General features: G+C 36.5%; 1 protein-coding gene across 6 annotated transcripts in view; it reads right to left on the reverse strand.

The window, feature by feature from the left end:
* Window positions 1-27,124, reverse strand: part of GALC (galactosylceramidase) — a 167,302-nt gene that overhangs the window by 134,239 nt on the left and 5,939 nt on the right. For all 6 annotated transcript variants that reach the window (XR_009500976.1, XR_009500974.1, XR_009500975.1 and 3 more), the window contains exons 2-7: window positions 15,828-15,896; window positions 15,504-15,567; window positions 13,817-13,930; window positions 11,648-11,787; window positions 9,717-9,755; window positions 5,210-5,340 (exon numbers count right to left, since the gene is read on the reverse strand). Coding sequence is in view for 1 of the 6 variants with exons in the window: in XM_059914777.1 (XP_059770760.1) it covers window positions 5,210-5,340; window positions 9,717-9,755; window positions 11,648-11,787; window positions 13,817-13,930; window positions 15,504-15,567; window positions 15,828-15,896 (557 nt within the window). In the remaining 5 variants the exon portion in view is untranslated. The remainder of the gene's footprint in view (window positions 1-5,209; window positions 5,341-9,716; window positions 9,756-11,647; window positions 11,788-13,816; window positions 13,931-15,503; window positions 15,568-15,827; window positions 15,897-27,124) is intronic.

Raw genomic sequence — 27,124 nt, forward strand, 5'->3', positions numbered from 1 at the left:
TAGGCAAAAACATCTCCAACATTTCATGGCATGATTTTTCAAACTTTAAATGACAAGATTAAGATCAATGAAAGTAAACCCAAGTTTATCCTAACAGAAAAATATATGTGTATTAAAAGAAAAATAGAACTTATGAATGAGGTGGATCATGGTAGCCTACTTTCTGAAACTCCCCCAGCACTCCTCCTGAAACCAAACAGACCAACCTGATGACGGAAAGTAAAAACCCACAGACAATATCCGCATCAAAACTAGGTGACAGGGAATCCCCGCAAGCCTTGCAGCATCAGGCCTGGCCGGGATCAACACACAGAATATGGAAACAGTGGAAGTGAAAGGGGACTAACAGGTACTCACCCACCCCCAGGAGCAGACTCTATCCTGAATGGAAGAATTGAGGACAACTGGCTAAAGTGAAAATGTCTTCACAGGCTTGAAATTGGGGCCAAGTGCCAAAAACAGTAAATTCACTAAGAGATTAAACACAGTACTGTGACAGTTTAAACCAGATTTGTCCAATAGAAATGCAATGTGAAGTGTACAGATAATTTTACATCTTCCAGTAGCTACATTTGTTAAAAAGCAGAAGAGAAATTTTAATTATATACTGTTTAACCCAATATATCCAAAATATTATCATTCAACATAAAATCAATATAAAAATTATTAATAACTTACTTTTTTATATTACATCTCTACAATCCAATGCATACTTTACACTTATAACATACCTACATTCAGACTAGCCATATTTCAAGTGCTCCATAAACACATGTGGCTAGTGGTTACCATATTGGACAATACAAGTTAAACCCTTAACTATTTCAGAAATAGGTAGCAAACAGTCCTTTCTGCAATGGTAGAGTTTCACCTTAAGAATAAGCTGCTTAAATTAGAATCCAAATTGAATAAGACAGGAACACCTTAGGATGAGGGAGAGACAACATTTAGACAGTAGGGAGAATGGGGCCCAGAGGAAGCAGACCCCAGAAAGTACTGTAACTGCAAAACAAAAATCTGCAAACATAGCGCAGGTCAAGCACAACATGAATGGGGCAGGGAGGCATACTCTTTCTATGGAGGTGGGAGCCACAGAATAAACATCTCCTAAACAAAATTCCATTGTACCACAATAGCCAAAAATTGGAAACAATCCAAATGACCTTTAACAAAGAATAGATGGATAAATTGTGTTATATTCCTACAACTGAATTTGAAACAGCAATTAAAATCAACATGAGTTAATCTTATAAATATAGTGTTGACCAAAATAATAGATACTCTAAGATGCCATTTAAATAGTTTTTAAACAGGAAAAATTAGTCTATGATAATAGAGGTTAGATTAGTAGTTGCCTTTGGTGCAAAATGAGAGGCTACTGATTAGAAAGATTTCCAAGAGGAGAGCTTCATAGATACTGATAATTTTCTATTTCTTGACCTAGGTGGTAGTTGTATAGGTATGTTCACTTTACAATAATTCATTAAGCTATACTCTTATGATCTTCTGTATGTATGTATGTATGTGTGTTTGTATGTTATACTTAATAATTTGTAAGGAAATGAAATTATTAGACAACAGAGGTATATAAAACTAAAGTGAGAGAATTACAGAATAATTATTTTAAAAAGAAAAAGCATTTTAGAAATGACGACTAAAGTAGAAGGAACACAGATTAGACACTGTCTAATAAATAAAGAGATAAAAAAGATTTGAGAGAAATATAGAATAAAGACAATATGCAAAGGAGATCCAATATGTGTAACTGGGCTTTCTACAAAGAAAACCAAAGTAATGGAGCAGGATGATTATTTAAACTAAGATTTAAGTAAACCTTACTGAAAAAAGAAAATACTGAAATATAGATATTCAAAGGGTGCACACTACTTACTGGGAAATGGTAAACAGTATAAAAGTAGTAGACTCTGAAGTTATGGAGAAATATTCTTTGGACATACCAGAATTATGCCAAGTCATTTATAAGAAAAAATAAGTCTGGCATCAGAATTCTCAACAGCAACATTTTATGTAAGTAACCAATGGAGCAAATTTTATGATACTCAAGAATTAAGAAAATATGAGTCAAGGATTTTATACCCAGCCAAACTGTCCTTTGAGTCTAAAGGCCACAGATATATAGTAATAAATATGTAAAAGCTCAAGAAATATTGTTTCCATTAGCACTTTCTGAGAAATATAGCTCCTGACACTCAAGAGACTAAAGGAGATACTTCAGCAAAAGACTTACAGGTGAGCATTGAATATGCTTAACAGTAGAGCTCGAATAAAAGAAAGGGTAATTAAATAGTACATAAACATTACATTTTCTAATAATGTATAACTAATATAGTTGACACAAAATAAAAGGAGGAAAGAAAGTGAAATGTAAACTAAGTTTGCCAGTTAGCTGGGAGTAAAAGATTACAACTTGCAGCTGACAAATCAAGATCATACAAGCTTATGTTCATGTAAAAGCACAAAGATTAAGAAACTCTGGTAATTAAAATTCCATTGTAGGAGAGAGGGGGAGAAAGAAGTGGTTATAAAATAATTTTAATATTAATTATAGTAAATGAATAGACAATATCTAAATAGAGAACCAAGATTATTAATATAGAGCAGATCTCAACTTCAGCACTACTGATATTTTGGCTGGATAATTCATTGTTGTGGGGGAGTTATCCTGTGCATTGGAGGATGCCGAGAAGCAACCCTGGCCCCCACCCATCAGATGCCAGTAGCACCTACACCAGTGACAGTTAAAAATATTTTCAGTTATTGCCAAATGTTCTGTAGGAGGCAAAATTATCCCCAGTTGAGAACTACTGGTATAAAGGTATCAGCATAAATGTAATCAATAGAATCAAAACTTGTTAAATAACAAAAAAGACACTTCATTTAAAAAGAGCAAAGAAAACAAGTCACATAGCAAAAGAATGTGTGTGGGGGTGTATTATATATATATAAATATATATATATATATATATATATATATATATATATGGTACAAATCATTAAATAAGAAACACAGTAGAAAAGAAAACAAAACCTTCAGTTATATCAATAAATATAAATGAGTTAAACTCACTAAAATATGAAGATTTTTAGAACAAAATCTAAACCTATGCTATATGCAGCATCACCCCTAAAACAAAATTACCTTGAAAGGTAAAGAATAAAAGTATGGGCAAAGATCTATCAGGCAAATACAAATGAAAAAAAAAAAGGCAGAGTTCTCTATCTTAGTTACATGCAAAGCAAAATTCAACCAAGAAGCATAAAGACAAAGAATGACTTTTTCTAATAATAATAGTTACAAACCATAATAAAGATAAAACATTACTAATACCTATGTACCAAATAACACAGCAACAACTTTCAAACAGCAGAAATTGCATGAGATTGAAAGGAAAAATAGAAACTCACTAATAAGAGGAAACTAACACTCTTAGTAAACGTGGATAGTTTAAGTGAGCAGAATAATTAGAATACAGAATAGTGAAACAATGCAATCAGTAAGGTGGATAATACACACTCAGTTCTCGTATCCTGATAGAAAATATACCCTAATATAATAAGATAAAAAGAAGACCTTGGGAAATTTTATGAAAAAAATTAAATAATACATTCAGCATCAAATGACCACAATGCAATAAATTAGAAAATAATGATAAAAAAACAGACTCTATGAGATAGACCTAAAGCAGTGCTCAGAGGAGAATTCATTGCATAAGATACCAACATCAATAAAGATAAAATGAATTAAACATCCAACTTCTTCATGAAGATACACTGAAACCCATACTTTCATTTATTTTTTCCTAGCCAAATATATTCAAGATCAACACAACTTTTTTCCCTCAAGATTTGAGCTATTTATGCAAGTTTTAACAATAAAGGCAAAAATTACATTCTAATTTCAATGTATAAAATATTAAAATACATTTTACTTTTCTTGCCAAAAAATAAATAAATAAATAAGCCTAAATCTAATCTAATCACGCCTCTACCAATTTCTAACAAGAAACAGGACAGATGAGCATTTTAAACTTAACTACAAAGATGAAATCAGTAAAATCCAGACTGTGAGAGCTTTACAGGACAAACAATCCAGTTTCTTCAACAAATAAAAGGGAAAAAAAAGAGATGGAGCAAGAACCAAAAAATTAGAAAAGACTTAGATATCAACTAATCATAATGTATGAATCTAAATTGGATCCAGATTCAATCAAATAAAACTATAAAATAATAATAACAGATATTTGATAATATCAAGAAACCATCACATATTTAGATGTGATAATGGTATTATTTATGGTGAAACGAAAGAGTTTTTATCTTGAGAGATAAATGGTAAAATTTTTATGGAAGAAATAATATAATGTCTGGGATTTGCTTCAGAATAATGTGAGGAGGAAGAAAAGAGGAATGGATAGGCATGTGAATGGAGAATTGTTCATGGGTTCATAGTTATGGAGGTTGAATGATGGGAACATGAATATCTACCATATTATTCTGCCTACTTTTGTGCACACTGAAAATTCTTCGTTAAAAAAAAAAGCACACATAGTTCAAGTACAGCCTTCACACTGAATAAAGAACAAACCCCACATATATATGTATTCTATTTTTCAAATGTTTATATACATTATCATGATAGACAAAATTCAAATACACTTAAAAAAAAAAAAAAATACTGCTGGAACCCAGTGAGGTCGAGGCCCCAAAGGCTGAAAGGCAGAACTGGACTAAGGAGCAGGGTCAAAGCCATACTGCTAAGGATATGTGACAAAAGTCACGGTCAGTGATCATACCATACCATTTACCTAAGTGTTCATGAACGCCCAAGCACAGGAAGTCTGAGGGTTAGGAACTAATTTCACAACACTGCCTTTATAATTTCTAAAATGTAAACACTACTCTGCCCCTTAATCTAAACAAAGCCATGTTTTATTACTCCAAACATTAAAACAATATTTTAAGTTACCAGTACATTATTCCATTGTCATAGAAAGATTCCCTAAGTATAAACACTTCAAAGAAAAAAGGAATGAAATATCATTCATACATGCTTTGGTTAAATAAATACAAGAAAGCTACCTTCTGAAAATATAATCAAATAGGGAGAAGCAGGCAAAAACAAAGGCACAGTCAATATCCACAGCAAGCAATCAGAAACTGTTAGTTTTCAAAGTAAAACATTCCTTACCCTATAACATCAATCACCTTCAAGAGCTCAGAGTCAAGCAGCATAGAAGCAGAAATGGGCTCCCAGAGATTATCACTTGCTATGATTTTCACTTGCTGGAGACCTTGATAGTTCAGCATTCTTCTTAACACCTTTCAGAGAGATAAGCAGAACACAGGAAAGATTAAAAATGAGTTTTCAGCGGCTGAATTACAACGAAGAAAGCTAAAATGTCTTCAAACTCAGCATCCTGGATGATAGTGTCAATATGATTCCTCAAAAGAAATGTGCCTCGTGTTGGGGGGGAAAAGTATTATCACTAAGATAATCTACTTCATGGGAATGTAAGGAGAAAATAAAAAAACTGAAGAGGTAAAAATGTTTTAGAGGGATTTTTCCCTCTGAATTTAAAATTATGTTTAGCCATAGAAAATTTGGGTGCAAGGGTGGAAATTTTTTTAAAAAAATCAGAGCAGTACTACCCATAAAAAAAACACTCTTATCCTGGTATGCATTCTTTCATGAATTCTCTTATGCAGACACAATAAATTGGGATCAAATTAAATATACCATTTGGTAAATAAAATGCTTTAACTTAGTTTATTTTGAGTATTTTCCAATGTCTTTAAATATTCTGCCATTACTGAAAATATTACAGTTCTTAGTATTTTGTACCATACTAGAAGTAGAAATAAGAAATATTCTGCTGTTACCCTCAAGTCTTTAATAGGTATACACAAGACAGGCAATAAAATCTGCCTGTAGGACTATCCACCCACCAGATTAAAAGTAACAAGCTAAACTGTAACAGGAAGTAAATGAACAAAGCACAGAGTGCCTACTCTGGTATTTAGTTCTGTACCTGGGCCCCATGAGGACTCCAAAAAAAGCACAAGATGGGGTCCTCACCGTTAGGTGGCAAACACTCACCAGGACACTAAAACTAACAGAATGTCCTAGAAAATCAAAGAGTAGTATATACTGAAATGTATGGATTGCCAATACATAAAACAAGACAAGAGAAAAGAAGACATTATTTCACCTAGGAGAAGGAGGTTCAGATTTTGAAACAGAAGTTTTTGTTTTTTTTTTTAAATAGATCTTTACTGGAGTATAATTGCTTCACAATACCGTGTTAGTTTCAAAACAGAAGTAGTTCTTTTTTTTTTTTATAATGAAGCTGCTTTTCTTTTTTTTTTTTTTTTTAATTTTAGGGAAGGCTCTTTTATTTATTTATTTATTTATTTATTTATTTATTTATTTATTTATTTATGGCTGTGTTGGGTCTTCCTTTCTGTGCGAGGGCTTCCTCTAGTTGCGGCAAGCGGGGGCCACTCTTCATCGCGGTGCGCGGGCCTCTTCACTATCGCGGCCTCTCTTGTTGCGGAGCACAGGCTCCAGACGCGCAGGCTCAGTAGTTGTGGCTCACGGGCCTAGTTGCTCCGCAGCATGTGGGATCTTCCCAGACCAGGGCTCAAACCCGTGTCCCCTGCATTGGCAGGCAGATTCTCAACCACTGCGCCACCAGGGAAGCCCCAGAAGTAGTTCTTGATGAATGGGTGTGAATAAACCCACTGCTATACCCCCAAGCACTCTGAACTGTCAGGTTCATAGTAGCACGTGCTCAATAAACATTGGTTGAATTAATTAAGGTAAGAAAGAACAAAGAATTTCACAAGCTCTCTTTTCACTTTCTAACTTTTCTGAACTAAAGAAATTTCCAATTAATGTGCTCTTTTAGGAGGCAAATAATGAATCAATTCCACTCTGGAAGAAATCTGAACAGATCCTTAATAGTAAATAAAGACCAACTCTCAAGATTCAGTAGGATTGAGACTCCCAAGCTCTCTATTAGGAGACCAATCTTGAGTTTCATCACCCTGAAATTCTTTCTTATTCTTACAGAGAGGAAGGAGAACAACTTAGTCACATTTGCATTTATCGCAATATTATATCTATTTTTCTAGTGCTATTCCTAGACCATCACCTCTAAGATTGCTTACTTTTAAGTAAGTATATATTCAAATAATACTCCAAAATATACAAGTCTATAAGCTGTGTTTTACAATAGATTGCCAAAATCAGTATGAATAGCAGCATTCTTTGAGCAAAGTTTCATCTAATGTATTCCAAATGTTTTTGCTGTGGAACCCATCCCTTTCTGCCCCCTAAAAAGCCTAGATAGAAACCCTACCTATAAGATAAATGAAAAGGAAGCTGTTCTGATTGGACTGAATGAGGGTCCAGAGACTCACACATCCATTTCCATCCACCACCCTCAGATCCTAGACAGGATTTTCCAGACACAATTTAAAAACATCACTGAAAACCAGAGTAAATCATAAATACAATGTAAATAGCAAAAATAAAAAGAAATAATAGGCTTGCCACCTTTACATACATTGCTTGTTTGTACTGTATTTATTTCTACTCTTAAAAACAAATCCTCATTATTTCCAGGGGCCATCTTATTATACTATATGGAATATGTATTCATTAAGCTTATCGAACCTGAACACCTACATTCATCTGCCATTACTGAACCCTTTCAATAGGCATTTTAACAAACAGGACACAGATTCCAATAAAATCTTGCTACAAAAATGGCAAATGCAAACTAAAATTATTTCCTGAGACATGTTACTGCAGGTAAACTAAAGTTTCAGGGAAAAGGAAATGAAGTCTGAACTGTTTGAAACACTGATGATGAGTCTTAGAACAGGAACTACAGTCTTTCAAATCAGGTAAGCTGAATTAGAATGCAATGGAATCAGTAACAGACTCTTAATAGTAAAAAAGTAAATAAATAAAATAAAATAACCACCTTAGTTGCAGACCATTAGGAAACTTTCCAAAAGGAAACTAAATTCTAATGCTTCTCATGTTTCCATCAAATGAAATGAACACAATTAAAGAGACATGTATAATCCCAAGGAGAAAAAAAAAAAACTACAAAATGTCAAATTTGGGAAAAGGAAAGTCCATGACTGCAGCAACATGGTCCACCTGATGATAGGGTTACCCAGGACACAGCCACTAACTTGGCTTCTGCTCTGTCCTCCTGCTGCTCTCATCAGACCTATACTCACAGCAGTCATAACTTTCTATGAACAACTCTCGTGCTTCAATCTTACACTAGTTCCACTGTCCCACCTCCACACCACCACACTCTCATCACTTCACTGGTAAGGCCTACAGCATGGAGTTAACTTTGAGTTACCTGGCTCTGGCTGCATTCAGTCCTCTAAATCTATGCCTTCTCCTCCCCACAACTAGTGATTAAATTGTGCCGTTACTGCAGTGAACATAATGGCCTACTGATGGCTCAGTGCCCCCACTTGTCTAATCCATCTTTCTCCACTTGCTCTTCCCCCAAATCCCTTTACCTCCCAGTCTTCACTTCTTATCAAAGGCATGGCCCTGCCTTAGCAACTTGGGGAGTTCCTATCCATCCCACCTTGAAGATTCCAACTAGTCTTCCAACAGACTTCCCAAATCCACTCATGCAGAGGTGTCACCTCCTCTCTGTACCTTCTGACAACCCTGTGCATTATTGTGCCAAAGAAATTATAGCTGATATCTTAGTTGTTCATATGGGACTCTAGTCCCCAGATGTTAACTCTTTTGGGGCAGAAACAGTACTTTTTATCCTTGTATTCCAAGCATGTACACAATGCCTGACAAACTAGGTGTTGAGTAAATGCTTCCTGGTAGACTGAATGAATAAATAAATGAAAGAAATTTAGTGGATATTACCTGCCTAAAAACATAAGACACTCAATTTAAAGAAAAAAATTTTTAAAACTGAAAGAAAATATAACCACAAAATTATATTTCTTAGAGAAAAGACACATAAAACAAGACAAATATAACCATAAAGTAAACTAAAGAATATCTCCACCTGAAAAGTTAAACTGCCATTTGTTTTCCAATGACAGAACGGGTTATTATTCTCAGGTTTTCCTTTACTGAAAAATAGAAATAATAGTAGTTACCTCATAAAGGAGGTAGTAAGAATTAAATAGAGATAAATATTTAGGGAAAGTGCCTCAAAAAGTAACACACTTTGCAAATGTTACTTGGTACCTATTTGCTAATCACAAATAGAAACATCCAACACACTCCAATATAACAGGCATTCCAAAGAAAACAAGAATGAGATTATATACTATAAATTTTGATATATGACAGTGAAAGAAAAATCTACATTTCTTGAAGTCCTAAAAATCTAAAATGATACAATTGTTTTTATAACGATTATCATAATTCCACAAATAATGAATATTTAAGTAGGAAAACTCAACACAACTCTACGGACAAAGGCAATTTGGGGCATAGAGGGAATTACATATGCTTTAATCAGGAATATAAATATTATTAATATTTTGCTTGAATTTTATGTTATAACTAGCAAAACAAATAACTGTGCTATAAAAAATACGGTGTTCCTACTACTAATTTCCATGGAACCATAAAGGAATTTTTCACTAATAACTTAAAGATAAAAAGATTTTAAAGTTGTACAGACCTTGATATAATTGATGTCAAATGCCCTCTCATTCCAAATCTGCAAAACAGAAAGTCAAAATGTCAGAATTGAAAGTTTTTGTATCAGAAAGCAAATATTATCATTAATATTAAACTTTCCCCATTAATATTATCTCTCATCATCTTTCTTATCATCTGAAAATCCATTTTTCTTACTTAAGGGAATGTCCTGTTATAAAATTGATAGATATTTACAAGACAACATAATTTTTAATTAAAATATTATTTTTAAAAACCTTAAAATATTAGGTGGGTATTTTTCAAAAAGTCACTTAATTCCAGAGATTTCTAAAAATGGAATATCCATTCAATCATTCAACAAAGATTGACAAGGCAATGTAAGCCAAGGACTATAGCAGGCACTGGAGACCTAACAGACATGGGATTGTTATAATAATTCTTATAAGACCCCTACACACACACCCAAAAGCCAAGTATTAATAAGGACAATGTACAGGAGTAATATTTTTAGCGCACACACAGAATCACAACGATGTGCTACATAACAAAAGCAAACTCTTAATGAAGACAGATAAAAGGAACATGCAGAAATCTCTCAGGCTTAGAATCATGTAGCAGGAGGTTTTAGAGTTGAAAGAGAACTTCCACGACTTTCAGTTTGCAGCTGAGAGATGGGCCTAGCCTCCAGGTACTCTTTTCAGCCTCCACTGATACTGGAAAGTGTTCTTATCAAAGAAGCTTCCTCACCATAGATTGTGATTATCAAGAGTCTAAAAGAGATGTGAATAACCCATTATTTACCAGAAACATTTTCTAAGTGTGACTTTACCATAGAATGCTGCTCGACCCAAACCTACATTTAGTTTCGCTATGGGTTAAACATACCCTGACATTTAAGAAAGTTCTCAAACAATTTTGTTGTAATCTGGGGAAGGATAACAAAAACAAGTATATTCTTGCTTCTGGCTTCCTAGAGCCCTTGGCTCATCCTAATGTCCTATATCATGTCCTGTGATACTGTACTTTATCTGTTCCAGTGTCTGCCTCTCTCACTGAACTCCTCAAGAGCTTATTAATCTTGGTATCCCTAAAACATAATAGTCACAATGCCTGCAACACAATAGAAGCTCAATAACTGCTTGCTAGTTGCACAAAAACTTTTAAAATCAGTTTTGACAGACAGCATATTAACAAGCAAAAGTGTATAGAGACCCACTATAAGTGTGTGTGAGGCTCTATGGGGTACAGTGCAGGGCGACGTATCCCTCCAGCCTGCCAACAGACCAGCTAGAAATACAAGATATCATGTCTTACATTCTTAAATCATTAAAAGGTGTTAAATAACTGTTTAGGAAAAGGGTAGGCAGATTTCTGCCACCTTGCCAAATCTGGCCCGCCATTTGTACTTTTTACAGCCTGAAAGCTAAAAATGGATTTTAACAGTTTTAAGTGGTTACATTTTAAATGGTTATATAATTACCTACATAATATCCTTAATATTGCCTTTTGATCCACAAAGCCTAAAATATTTACTCTCTGGCCCTTTAAGAAGAAGTCAGCCACCCTCTGGTTTAGGACCACGGAAGACTCATGGAGCAAAATGAGAGTAATCATTCATTAAACCATACAGTAAACACAATATTGTTGTAAGAACTAGAGAAACTAGGGAAAGCTTGGAAGAAGGAGAATTTGAGCTGGGGTAGTACCAATAACAAAAACAAAGAAATAGTTCCGGGAGGCATATACTAAGTACAGTTTTCGAAAGTGGGAAGAATTTGGATGGGCAGAGAGAAAGAATAAATGGTGACATGTAGTTAATTTGTTAATAGACACCAATAGAACAAATTAGTCTCATGACACAAAGTAGTCAACAAAGTGCCACAAATTACTTTAAAAAATTGTAAATAAATGTCCAAAGGTTAATCATGTTCTAAAAAATATATTACTAACTCCGATATAATCAATGTTCAGATCATGATAATGCTTGGCGCCCACAATCCAGGTCACGACGTAGTAGGCAGTCAGCTGAAGATTTACATAAGGCCAGTTGAAACCCTTCCCCAGCCATCCAGGGAACGACCATGGCAGCCCTGCAGAGAGGAAGAGGCAAAGTTGGAGTAGGTATAACAGTGCTGGCACTATTAAAAACAAAGCAAAATAAATCAAAAAGAACAAACACAGGCTAAGCCAAAAGCCAATAAAGATCTGACTAAAGGAAAGATTACACACCATGCACAAATTCTCAAAATCCCTTCCAGTTTATGAACACAGTAATTCCTCATTGATCCCAAGAGTCAGGTTCCATAATTCCAAATGCTCTTTCAAGAAAAAGAAATAAAAACAAACACCTCTCTCAATGATATTTACCAATATAAAGAAATGTAACCTACAATTTAACTTAACTTCCCCACCTCCTGCTAAAAAGATATGCAATGTTCAATTTTTGTTCTCTAAGGTCAAATCAAAGAGTTTTGAAAGGCTTATGCTTAACTATTTCTGTGAGGTAAGTACAATACAAATTCCTTATTCACTAGTGCATCTTCTTACAACTTGAAGCTATTTAAAGACTAATTAGTCAGGTAATCAAATTTAACAAAACTAGTTTGTCCTATGTCAATACAAATGCCATTGACTCAATAGGGAAATATACCTTTGTTACACGATATAGAACAAATAATCCACATTCTTCCAATACCCCAGTTATTATTAATCAAAAAAAAAAAAATGAGAAGAGTAGAGAAGCACTAATTGTGATTCTAAATCCTAATTCTCTTACTAATATATTAATATTAAAATAAGGTCAACATTAAGTTCCTTAACTGTTAATATATATTACCAATCTAGTTCACCACTGAAAAAAATTAAAATCAAAGTGACAAAATGCTTATTTTTCTAAACTCTAGAAGAATGCCTAAGTGTATCTACATAATAAATGTGACATTAAAATAATGGAATGTTTTAAGACAATGAAATGCCAAATACATTCTGAAGGCCCACCACGTGAAGTCTTTGTTAGGACATGGCTCAGCATGCCAGATTTTCTGCATTTAAATGAGAACTGACCTTGAAAACAGCACAGTGGGCAAGTATGTGCTGAAGTCAATGATGCTTTTTTACTGCTCAAAACATTTCTGGAATCTCTTACAAAAGTCCATTTAGAAAGAACACACTGACCTCCTCATTTTTTTTAACTTAGAAAAACTTATGCTTGTCCTTTAACTGGATGGTTGAAAATGATTTTAAAAATAACTTGAAATTAAGTCCTATAAAATGGATCTCATTAACTCGTGTAATTTAGCCTGAATGTGTAAGCCTGTTTAAAAGAATCAAATTCAAAAAAAAAAAAAAAAAGAATCAAATTCATTTCAAATGATAAAAGTAAGTCACCACTGTGTATGTGTGAAATCTTCTATAGGTCTGTGCACTGCTACAGGAGAACAGTGCAAGGAGTACAGTCCCATTTAAGAAACCATCCTGCCACCGGAATCTAAGCTCCACGAGGACAGGAACTGGGGGGCTGGATTGTTCTAGGCACCCCCAATGCCTAGAACAGTGACCACCACATCCTTGAGGTTCAAAACAAACAAACCTACAAACCAAAAAACACTTTTGTATGTACCTCATCTAGAAATGGGGTCTACTACTGCAGGTAGCACACAATTTTTGCAAATAGTTGGGATATACTGCTGCATACAGTATACAATTGTATAAATAGTATTGCCCTTTTACAAATTTTGATGAGAAATTTTGTTCAGGAAATTAGTATAGCACCACGAAAAAAACAAAAAATCAAAAACAACAGAATAAGGTTCTAAACCTGATTCTGACATTTACTAATTTTCTGACCTTAAGTCAGTGGTGTAAGCTCTCAAAGCCTCCACTGTTTCTGTAAAATGAGAAGAGTAATGTCTTACTCCAGAGATATGATAAATATCAGACACAATATGTATGAGCAAAGAAAGAATCATGCCTGGCACGTGCTTTGCTGCTGGTAGCATAGTGGTAGTATTAACAACATTATTAATACTACAGTATTAATAGATACTCCACATACATGATTCAGAATTTAAAAATTAAAGGAAAACAGACTACAAAAGTACATCAAACTTCACTTCTTACCCATGAGTGTGATATTAGGGTTCCGCTTCTTAGCTTCCTTCATTAACCACCACTCATATCCTCGGAAATAATTCTCATCTAATTCATAGTGCATGTGGGAGGGCTCGGTGCCATCTGAATGGGAGAGAGCAAAACAGAAAGGAAACTATCTGTTAATGGTGCTTTGTAGGCCACTCTCCCCTACACACATACACACATTTCAGAGAAGTAGTATCCCAGATCCAATCCTGATGTAGGGCACATAAGAATCATCTTATATAACTTAAGGATGGATGATCAAAGCATATTATTTCATTTTTTCATTACCATAAGCATCATAAAGGTCTTAAATAATAAAACCATAAGTTTCTATTGTAAGCAGTGTTAAGAGAAGTGTTATCAACTCATATAACTGAAAATTCCTAGGACTATATTCTGCTGGGATTTGGTCTCTCTGGGGTTTTCAAATCCCTATGTCCAACTTTAAGTTCAGATCACCTCAGCTTCCAGCTTCTCAATCCTAGATGTGAATCCTGGGCTCCAAAGCCCCAATTTCCATACCCCATGCCTTGAGCCTGTAACATGCCTTGTTAAATCAAGACAACGGAATTTTGAGAAAAAAAGGAACAAGTACACTTTCCCACTGTAAGAAAATTCTATACTAACCTCTACAGGGTGTCAAGGTAGGTAAGTGACATCAGTCCTCACGTGTTACCACATTTCACAAACATCTGCCCTTGTTAAGAAGGGCCTCAGAAGGAGAGGGGCCCTAGCTCTTTTCTTCTTAAAGGTAAACATCAGAATTCACAAGAACTACCTGCTTCTGTATCTCTACCTCTAATTTAGCTTCAGCAAATGAAGATGGCCAGTCATTATCAATTCTGCAAAACAGGGTTTGACAATAAAATGCATGTCTTCTTATAACAGGTTGGGGATAGTTTTGTTATGGGATTTTCTTTTGTTTTCCATTTGCATTGTTTCCTTCAGCATGAATTAAATACCAATTCCACTGCACAGATATATCTATTTAACAAAAGTCACTTCCAAGTCACTAACAGGTACACGGGTATATAGACAATACTCTAAGGTTCACTATAATGGAATCTAACTGATAAAAAGTAAGTTATATACAATCACTGAGAGAATTTTCTTCTTCCTGAAAACCAGAGACCTATAAATTTTTTAATTGACTACATGTACTACACAAAGCCAAAATTATGACAATGAAGATTGAAAATTTAGTGGTTAAAAATGATTTTATTTTTAAAAGACAAAAAAGCTGTATCTCTGAAATATCTCTGAAATTACTTATATTTTTGCCACATATTTTATTTAAAGCTAATAACATCTTACATATTTTATACATTAAAATATTTCTTTTTTTAACTTCTGAGTAAAATTCCAAACTCTCCCTATGCTCTGTCTAGTAAATATTAGTTTATAAAAAACTGTGGATTTGTTTACTACTTAAGTACTTCAACTAAATAAGCAATCTAAAATCCACAAGCTGCTTTGTATGGAAAAAATGCATATTTCGATATAATATTTTAAAAATAATTAGAATGAAGAAGGAACAATAAAGAACAATCTAAGCAGTAATCAACAACAAAAATGTTGGCATTCTTTATATTCTGAAACCACAGTCCATAAGTTTAAGTATAGGTTTAAATATTGGGGGAAAACGATGCCATTCCACAAATACTCCTACCTGTTGTCTGCCCATCACCACCTATTTCAACTTTCAGAATATGCAAAGAGGCACCGAAGTTTGGCTGGGGAAAGAAGTAACAATATTAACACTGTGATTCATTGTACGAAGGACAAAACACTTTAAGACAATTACTAATCACTGCCTTTGGTTTTGCAGATGAGAAAACCAAAGCAAAACTTCAAATAAACAGCATCTTATTCTAAAAGTAATTTGCCTAGTTTTTTAAAAACTAGAATTGTGAAGGTACTAAAGACTACTGGTGAAATTCACCACAGTTTCTAAGATATCACAGATACCATTAAATAATTATTTTTTCATTACCTTAAAGAGATAATCCAGTATTTGAGAACGATAGGGCTCTGGGTAATTTACTAGAAGTCGGGAGGTGGCCTAAAAAATAAAAAAAGTTTTCAAACGTATGAATAAAACAAATCCAATAATGAATACCTTTTCAGAGTGCTTATGCATGCCATCTAGCATGCCCATATTTAGCCAGTTCTTGGGCAGCGCTGAGCTGTGGAAAGTCATTTCCCAGGTTATCTGTTTGCCTGTCTTGGTTTTGCCCATCATTGGGCAAATACGGCTGTTGTCTGTCCCATAGCTAAGACATAGGTTCCAAGCAACAACCAGGTTTCTCTTCTACTGAGATGAGGGTTGGCTGGGAGGTAAGCTTGCTAAGTCTATTGATGAATCTCATTATTACAAATTTATCTTGAGGAGCTTGACTCACAGAGTGGTTTTTAGAAGAAATGAAACAGTTTCTCTGTCTTAAGGCTGTTTGTCAACTACAATATCTGGGGGCCAGAATGGGAAAGATGAATCTCAGGTAATTTTTCCCCTCAACATCTTGCAAGAAAATATTACAAGCAGCACTGCTTAAAGGAACCTCCACTCTCCTCATTCTTATTAGAGATTTATAGGTGTTACCTCTTGCTATTAAGAATGACCACACAGTGATTCCCCAGGCCAGGCTGTACTAAGGAAACCTCACACAAGACTTTCCATCAGAATGGAAAAAGAGAGGTGGAAGATGCAGGAAATAACACTTGATCACACCTAAACCATGGCTGATGACTGCTTCAACAAAGAAACCACAAAATCAGTAACCCAGCAATTATGTATACTTTGGGGAGCAACAGGAGCTAGGGCAATAAAGAGATAGGTTTTAACATGAAACAACCAGCACCGTGCCAGGTGCATGCCAAGGGCAAGACTTGACTTCCATGGGGCTTGATGTTCTATTTGACTCTCATATATGCTACCGCTGACATTCTGGTGGTGTCTCAGACCCAGGACCTTCCCAGCCCCTGCCACTGACACACAGGCCCATGGAGCTACTCTCTAGCCACCTCAAGCTCAACACATCCCCAACCAAACATAGCACTTTTTCCTAAATCTGTTTCCTTCTCATGTATTTGCTATCTTAGTAAAGAACAACACCTGTCTGAGCCATAAATTTAGGGTCACCCTTTCATCAAACTTTCCATCTATCTTCAGTCACCAAGACCTCCTTAATATCTCTCAAATCCATCCCCTCATCTTCAACCCCACTACCTTCATCTAGGCTCTCCTCAATTATTAGAACAGCCTAAATGGTTTCAGGGTCTCCCATCTGCCTCCCCATATTTTACCCTCCATACTACTTGCCAGATTAATCTTCCCAAAACAAAAACCTAACCATGAAACTACTCTGTTTAAACCTGCCAAGACTTCCCTCCCCCAAGAGCTTTCAGGATAAAGTTCAGATTGTTCAGTTTTATACCCAAATCCCTTAATTATTTGGATTCTAACTCTAACACTTTACCCCTTATCACTCTCACACCATCTATCTAGGTCTAACAAACTAATTTTTCTCTTTCTTCTGTCTGGAGTGCATTCTACACCCTCATTTGGCCAAATCCAATTCATCCTTCAGCTTTCAGGTCAAACGCCACCTCTTCAAGGAAGAATACCTTCTTGACTTAAGTCAGGGGTCCCCAACTCCCGGGCCACAGACCGGTACAGTCGGTGGCCTATTAGGAAGGGGGCTGCACAGCAGGAGGTGAGTGGTGGGCGAGTGAGCAAAGCTTCATCTGTATTTACAGACGCTCCCCATCGCTCGCATTACCACCTGAGCTCCACCTCCTGTCAGCATCATGGTGAGTTGTATAATTATTTCATTATATATTACAATGTAATAATAATAGAAATAAAATGCGCAATAAATGTAATGCACTTGAATCATCCCGAAACCATCCCCCCTCCCCCGGTCCATGGGAAAACTGTCTTCCACGAAACCGGTCCCTGGTGCCAAAAGGGTCGGGGACCGCTGACGCAGATTGGACTGTGGACTCCCTCGGCACAAGGTCCACGTGGCTACCATAACTCTTCTGTCCCTGCACCCTCATCACTGCTTTACTTTTCTGTTTCACCTCTAAGTTCCTTGAGGACAAGGACTCTGTCTTATTCAAGTTCACATCCCCATTTATTCTATTATTCAATAACCATTTATTTAATATCTTTTATGTTATCATTTGTCGCACTGCACAGGCAACATAATATAGGCTTTGCGTCCATGAAGCTGGTATCCTGATTACATCATTTACAAGCAATGGGACCAAGGGCAATTTATCATAAAGTGGGTTATCTTATTCATTCAGCTGTCCTAAGACTAAAATAAGGTATATGTAAAGGACTTAGCACAGTAGCTGGCACATAGTAAGCTCCCAAGAATTGACAGGCACTGTATACACAAATTGTTTTTAAAAATAGAGTCACTTTCTCAAAGAGCTTACGGACTAGCAGAGGCTCAAATAGTAAAGTGAATGACTGCTGTATATGCACACTAACCTATCCTTGACCCCAGGTAAACAATGCTGCCTGCTCTGCATTATGCTAACGATATACATTGTTGTTAGAACAATGTGTTTCACTGTTTGGCGGTTATTTTGCTCTCTGTGCTCTTGTATCCCTAACACAGAAAGTGCCAACTTTGAGTAACCACACCACATCATTACTCTATCGCAAGCCTATAGTCACACCCAATGCAAAAGCATTAGTCAATGGCAACAGTCAGTTAGGAGCAGTACAGCCAAACGTTTAATTGTACCATGAAGCAATAACAAATTACCAAATTACTAATCACGCTCCCTGAATAAGGCCTGGAGCTCTTTACAAGCAGCCCAGGAAGCCTTAGCACAGTAGCTGGAACATAGTAAGCTCTCAACAAATGGCAGGCATTGTATAACCAAACCGGAACACGTTTTTCATTTAAAATCCTTGGAATAACTTCCTCCCCACTAATCTAGGAAACAGAATGATATTAACCAAAATTAGTCATGTGACAGATGCCATCCTGTGCTTTGACATCTATCCTCACAATGTTCCTACCAGGTAGGTATCACCGTGTCCCCAGAAAAAAACCTGAGATACAGGGAGGTTACATAACCTGCCCAAGGCTGTACAGTGAGTGGCATGGCCCAGAACAGATCCCTAGCAATCTGCTCTTAAGTCCACGTGCACCATACTGCCTTCCCTATCAAATATCAAGATTCCAAACACTTACTGCCACAAACTGTGCTAGGTACCAGGGACTTCAGAAAGAAGTTGAAAGTGGTGTACAAATATAGTGTTGCAACCATTTTCATTCAATCGGCATTTACCGAACTTCTAAGATGAGTGATGCATTACACATAAGGACACTATTAGAATAGATAACAGTCTCCTATTCTGAGTTATGAAACAATTCTTCTCATTTTAATAATTTTAAACTGAGTTAATAAACATAAAATAACAAAACATTTCCATTTTCAGCAAGTTAAACAATGGATTTAATATCAAAGTAAAGATATTAGGACATTATGAGTCCTCATTTTATGAAATACTGGCTATTCCAGGTTTAAACCACAAAAATAAAAAGGAGGATGGTAGTAGTAAAGAATAAATACATTAGCCCATTAGTCTACTGTTTACCTTGAAATATGCACCAGCACCTATGAGTGAGGTTGCAACATTAGGAAATAAAAGTGTAAAAATCAGCTGGGTTAGGGAAAAGATTTTTTTTCCCACAGTAGAAGGTCACATCTGTGATCAGACTGCAGACCAAGTTATCCACTGGGTTTTCCTTCTTGTAATGCAAATGCATAACTTAAGCTCTGATCGCCGAGACATCCACTTTTCAAAAATAATTATGTTTTATGGTATGTCTACTTAAAAATAGTCACCCAAATCTCATTGGTAACTTGAAACCTTAGAGTTTTGCTAAGTTAAATGATGGAAATTCATTAAATATATAGAAAATTTCCAAATAATATAAAATGCTAAAACATTAATTACTGAACATAGGTTTATCTACTTTTGGTTTCTTATCACAGAGAAACAAAAGATATTTAGATCTGTTAGTAAACATGTCTTGTGCTACAATGAAAAACTGTACAAAAAAAGAAGCATATGCTTCTAGAAATTATAAAATGTATTCATAAATTTGCCAACCTACAGAATACTGGTATAACAGCTCACAATTGTTTACTTCCTAGTTTTCACTAGAAATTAAGGTTTATAAGAGTCAAGCATTCTAACTAATATATGTAATTAAAATACTAGAAATAATAAGAGAAACAATTCTATCAAGGAAAGTAGGATGTATTTTGGCTAAGAAAAGGTATGAGGTAGGGAGATGTATTTTTGTTAGGGAAATGAAAGTAATTTTGTCCTAAAGTAGACAAAATGAATGGATATAGAAGCTGGGGAAAGAGAAAGACAGAGAGAAGAAGAGAGGGAATTTTACCTGCGTAGTCAAGCTAGCTAAAAATGAAATAAATTTATTAGAAGGATTTTTTAAAATAAACTTTAATAGTGTACTTATGTAAAACTAAAACTTAATTATCTTTCATCTGCTAAAAAGACAAATTTTTATTAGACTATTGGTCTGCCCTTGATAAGCCTGTGAAAGGTTTTTCTTTACCTTTTAAGTAACCTGCCTAGGAAATAAAGATTCTGTGTTTTATCAAAATAATATTCTATGCTTCACATTATCTTTACTGAATCTTTAATTACTTAAAAAAAAAAAACAAAAAACCTGAGTCTTCTCTATTAAAAGAGCTAAGGTTGTGTGTTTGGGGTGGGGGGGGGGCGGTTAAACTGGGATTAAAATAAGTAACTTTTTGTATTTGCCTGTGAAGTTCTTGTCATTTTGGTTAAATGGATAACTAAGTATTATTTCACAGTGACCAACAATCCTATTTAATCAAGTGTTTTAACACCTTTTGATATTTTGACAAACTTCCCAAAATCAAATTCTAAATGAAGTCTTTTTGACCTCAAAATAACTTTGAGATTTTCCAGATGGGCCCTGGAACATCTCAAAAGATGTGGTCTTTCTCCTTATAAAAAGACAGACATTAAACTAATTAGGCTTATTTGGTATGTTAAATTGCATGGGAAGCACTGTCAAAGACATAATGCTAAACCTTCTTTAGGTTATATTTGTATTGATATATGTTACTAATATATGTGTTTCAGAAATTACATGAAATTCCTAGATACCTGCTATATCCTGGTATAATGTTATCACTTGTAATTCTAGTTATTATATTAAAATGTTGTATGTCACAGAAATAACCTAATTTCCTTGTCATTTGCATTATAATAAACTTTATCAGATCTTTAACATGGTCGTGTTTAAGTCTTTTTGCCATTTACAGACAGTTATTGTTTTACTCTGATGCTTTTGCAAAAGTGTTCTTCAAAAAGCACTTCATCTTCAAGAAGACTTGTGGAAAGGACTCTAACTTAAAGTACAGGATTCTGATAATTTTCAGATCATATTGCTCAACTGGGTAAGAATTTACAGAACTCTAAGGTAAAAAAAGATTCATAAAACTGCTAACTAAAGATCAAGATCAATCAGAATTAATTACAAGGAACTGAATGAACTGATGAGGATAATTATAATTTTTATGATTTTTTATCTGAAACATTGTTAGTTCTTGAATGGTTTTTTTTTTTCCCCCCAGACTTAAGGAAACCTTTTTTTCTAAGCTGTCTATGACTTACAGCAATTTGGTAAAGTGTACCCTTGTAAACAAAGATAAAACAAATTTCTCCCTACCTGATCCCTTAAGAATTTAGAAACTCTTAGTGAGTATTCTCATTTTCATAGCAATATATTTATTTGCATAAGTTCCTAAGAATCTGTCCTCCTTGTAACAGGACACAATTGGAAACATTGATTATATTACCAAGGTTTTAACTGGAATGTCATATTTGAGAGAGATGCACATAGACTCAGATATGACCAGGCAGAATTAAGGAACTAAGGTTGACTCATGGAGCCAATAAAGCTCCTTGGAAAAATCAGCCTGGCAACTTGCTTACAGAAGCCTTACCAGGTGAGTAAGGAAGGTCGCTTCCTGGCAGATGTAGGAACCTCAGGATATTTGGCAGACCTCGAGAAGAAAGGAATTCACCCAAATCTATCAGTACTGCAGGGAAAGTCTGATGGTAAGCTCATAGCTTGGCTTCCTACCTTGAGAGAGACTTCTAAGAGTCCAATCTGTGATTCCTTGTGTGAAGGTCCAGCAGAGTATACTTGAAAGAGCCTATATGGTCTATCACTATTCTTGTTGCACTTAATAAATAATAAATAAATTAATTATTAAATAATCAGGCCAGACTTATTTTGCAAGTAAATTAGCCTTATTTGGGTTATCTCTGATAAAAGGTGGGGGGAAGGGGAAACTATAGGACACCCTGTGGATATCAGATTTTAGTCCTGTTAATTGCCTTTGAGGTTTGTTTTCTACTTGTAAACTGGACTGAATACTGAATTCTTCTCACTTCCTCTAATATCTGGCTACAACTCTCCAGATATTGTTTCCAATTTTTTCCCACCTTTCTGACTTGGAATTATTGAGAACTAAAATTGCCCTTTTCCTGAAGCCATGCAAGCTAAAGTGGGACAACTACATATAAACTCCAGAGAAATCACTACAACAGTTCATGTATGAACAATCTTCGTGCCTCTTGCTGTATGGACCACTCAGAAAGAACCCCACCACCACCAGAGATATTCAAACTACAAACCAGGAAAATCTATGACCACCACCATCTGTCCCCACCCCGTCTGAAGATGCTTCAAGTCCTACATCTAGAAATCTCAACTGGCTACCCTCAGGACTCAGACTAGGTTTATAATCTGCTCCAACCACTAACCATTGTTTTTCTTTTGTTTCCGTAGAAATGCCTCTTATGAAATAACCTGAATCAAATATTTGCACCATAGAGGCCTAACTTTATAAACACACCTGCATCGCTGCCTCCTCAAATGAGACACAATCCTTTAATTGAACTGACCTATTCTAAGAGAGTGGTTGGGTGCGATATGGAGCAATCCACCAACTCAGCACAGACTGAAACCTACTTACACCAGATGTCCCAAGATGTTAATCATAACATTTTCTAATCTTTGAACGGATCCCTAGGGCCCCAAGATCACTGACCTCGTTTCAAGGTGTGACCCTTTAAGCTTGGGTCAATGGCTACCAGCTGGATTTCAGGACTATCGTTTGTACAATATAATTATTATAGGAGTGCTACTAAAATCCTTTCTAGGTTACAAGAGGCCCTTATCCCTGACTTTTAGTAAATCAGCTACTCGGGCAGTTAACGTCTTCACCGCTGACTCCGATGCCCAGGCACCAAGGGTGGATTGCAGTGCGGTCCCCAACAGCCGGTTGCTCCTTGTTTGTAACGGGCAGGACTGAAGCTCTGACTGCAAGGCATCCACCCAGAATTATCCACTTCACAGGCACCTATCTCAGATAAACACACTGCCAGCCACAGAACCAGATAAAGAGCCAGGCCGGGGTTGGCGGGAGCGGGTGGGGGGGATTCTTTGTTTTAGCGATCTTGGTTGATTTCAATAACTGACCATCATTAGGGTCACTTATTTTTTCTCTTCCTGCACTAAATTTCTACTCTTAAGTTTTGAACTCACCAATAAAAAGTAAGCCCACAAAACCCTAGGCCTCACCCTTGGCCCTAATGAAAGCAGAACCCCAGGCCCACACCCCCCTCTCTACCTACAACCTCCCTGTGTGGCCGAGGTATGCCAAGTGCTTTCCAGGACCTGTGAGTAATAAACTTTTTATTTTCAAAGTTTTCTGACGGTTATCACTGAGGGCATCTTGCAATCATAGTAAAAAGCACACAGAGAAGCTTCAAGATGACAGAAGAGTAAGACGTGGAGATCACCTTCCTGCCCACAGATACATCAGAAATACATCTACATGTGGAGCAACTCCTACAGAACACCTACCGAATGCTGGCAGAAGACCTCAGACCTCCCAAAAGGCAAGAAACTCCCCACGTACCTGGGTAGGGCAAAAGAAAAAAGAAAAAACAGACACAAAAGAATAGGGATGGGACCTGCACCAGTTGGAGGGAGCTGCGTGAACACAGCCTGAAGGGGGCTAGTGGGCCACAGCTAGCCAGGAGGGAGTATACGGGAAAAGGTCTGGAACTGCTGAAAAGGCAAGAGACTTTTTCTTGCCTATTTGTTTCCTGGTGCACGAGGAGAGGGGATTAAGAGCGCTGCTTAAAGGAGCTCCAGAGACGGGGGCAAGCCGCGGCTATCAGTGCGGACCCCAGAGACGGGCATGAGACGCTAAGGCTGCTGCTGCAGCCACCAAGAAGCCTGTGTGCAAGCACAGGTCACTATCCACACCTCCCCTCCCGGGAGCCTGTGCAGCCCGCCACTGCCAGGGTCCCGTGATCCAGGGACAACTTCCCCGGGAGAACACACGGCGCGCCTCTGGCTGGTGCAACATCACAGTGGCCTCTGCCACCGCAGGCTCGCCCCGCATCCGGACCCGTCCCTCCCCCCGGCCTGAGTGAGCCAGAGCCCCCGAAGCAGCTGCTTCTTTAACCCCGTCCTCTCTGAGCGAAGAACAGACGCCCTCAGGCCACCTACACACAGAGGCGGGGCCAAAGCTGAACCCCGGGAGCTGTGCGAACAAAGAAGAGAAAGGGAAATCTCTCCCAGCAGCATCAGGAGCAGCGAATTAAATCTCAACAATCAACTTGATGTACCCTGCATCTGTGGAATACCTGAATAGACAACGAATCACCCCAAATTGAGGAGGTGGATTTTGGGAGTAACGATATATATATTTTTTTCCCCTTTTCTCTTTTTGTGAGTGTATGCATATGATTCTGTGTGTGATTTTGTCTGTATAGCTTTGCTTTTACCATTTGACCTAGGGTTCTGTCCTTTTTTTTTTCTTTTCTCTTTTTAATAAACTATTCAGCACTTGCTATCATTGGTGGATTTGCTTTTTGGTTCAGTTGTTCTCTTCTTTCTTTCTTTTTTTTTTAATTACTTTAAAAAAAATTTTTAATAATTATTTTTTGGTTTTTATGTTAATAATTTTTTTATTTTATCTTATTTTATTTTATTTTATCTTTTTCTTTCTTTCTTTCTTTTTTTCTCCCTTTTATTCTGAGTGTGGATAACAGGCTCTTGGTGCTCCAGTCAGGCGTCAGGGCTGTGCCTCTGACATGGGACAGCCAAGTTCAAGACACTGGTCTAACAGAGACCTCCCAGCTCCACGTAATATCAAATGGCGAAAATCTCCCAGAGCTCTCCATCTCACGCCAAGACCCAGCTCCACTCAATGACCAGCAAGCTACAGTGCTGGACACCCTATGCCAAACAACTAGCAAGACAGGAACACAACTCCACCCATTAGCAGAGAGGCTGCCTAAAATCATAATAAGGCCACAGACATCCCAAAACACAACACGAGACATGGACCTGCCCACCAGAAAGACAAGATACAGCCTCATCCACCAGAACACAGGCACTAGTCCCCTCCACCAAGAAGCCTACACAACCCACTGAACCAACCTTAGCCACTGGAGGCACACACCAAAAACAACGGGAACTATGAACCTGCAGCCTGCAAAAAGGAGACCTGAAAACCAGTAGGTTAAGCAAAATAAGACAAGGAAACACACAGCAGATGAAGGAGCAAGGTGAAAACCCACCAGACATAATAAATGAAGAGGAAATAGGCAGTCTACCTGAAAAAGAATTCAGAATAATGATAGTAAAGATGATCCAAAATCTTGGAAATAGAAATGAGAAAATACAAGAAACGTTTAAAAAGGACCTAGAAGAACTAAAGAGCAAACAAACAATGAGGAACAACACAATAAATGAAATTAAAAACTCTCTAGAAGGAATCAATAGCAGAATAACAGGCAGAAGGATGGATAAGTGACCTGGAAGATAAAATAGAGGAAATAACTATCGCAGAGCAGAATAAAGAAAAAAGAATGAAAAGAATTGAGGACAGTCTCAGAGACCTCTGGGACAATATAAAACGCACCAACATTCGAATTATAGGGGTTGCAGAAGAAGAGAAAAAGAAAGGGACTGAGAAAATATTTGAAGACATTATCGTTTAAAACTTCCCTAATATGGGTAAGGAAATAGTTACTCAAATGCAGGAAGCACAGAGAGTTCCATACAGGATAAATCCAAGGAGAAACACGCCAAGATACATATTAATCAAACTATCAAAAATTAAATACAAAGAAAAAATATTAAAAGCAGCAAGGGAAAAACAACAAATAACATACAAGGGAATCCCATAAGGTTAACAGCTGATCTTTCAGCAGAAACTCTGCAAGCCAGAAGGGAGTGGCAGGACATATTTAAAGTGATGAAAGGGAAAAACCTACAACCAAGATTACTCTATCCAGCAAGGATCTCATTCAGATTTGACAGAGAAATTAAAACCTTTACAGACAAGCAAAAACTAACAGAATTCAGCACCACCAAACCAGCTTTACAACAAAGGCTAAAGGAACTTCTCTAGGCAGGAAACACAACACAAGGAAAAGACCTACAATAACAAACCCAAAACAATTAAGAAAATGGTAATAGGAACATACGTATCGGTAATTACCTAAAATGTAAATGGATTAAATGCTCCAACCAAAAGACACAGACTAGCTGAATGGATACAAAAACAAGACCCGTATATATGCTGTCTACAAGAGACCCACTTCAGACCTAGGGACACATACAGACTGAAAGTGAGGGGATGGAAAAAGATATTCCATGCAAATGGAATCAAAAGAAAGATGGAGTAGCAATTCTCATATCAGACAGAATAGACTTTAAAACAAAGAGTATTACAAGAGACAAAGAAGGACACTACATAATGATCAAGGGATCAATGCATGAAGAAGATATAACAACTGTAAATATTTATGCACCCAACATAGGAGCACCTCAATATATAAGGCAAATACTAACAGCCATAAAAGGGGAAATTAACAGTAACACAATCATAGTAGGGGACTTTAACACCCCACTTTCACCAATGGACAGATCATCCAAAATGAAAATAAATAAGGGAACACAAGCTTTAAATGATACATTAAACAACATGGACTTAATTGATATTTACAGGACATTCCACCCAAAAACAACATAATACACTTTCTTCTCAAGTGCTCATGGAACATTCTCCAGGATAGATCATATCTTGGGTCACAAGTCAAGCTTTGGTAAACTTAAGAAAACTGAAGTCGTATCAAGTATCTTTTCTGCCCACAATGCTATGAGA

The sequence above is a fragment of the Balaenoptera ricei genome, chromosome 2 (genome assembly GCF_028023285.1).
Source record: "Balaenoptera ricei isolate mBalRic1 chromosome 2, mBalRic1.hap2, whole genome shotgun sequence".
In the NCBI taxonomy this organism is placed as follows: Eukaryota; Metazoa; Chordata; class Mammalia; order Artiodactyla; family Balaenopteridae; genus Balaenoptera; species Balaenoptera ricei.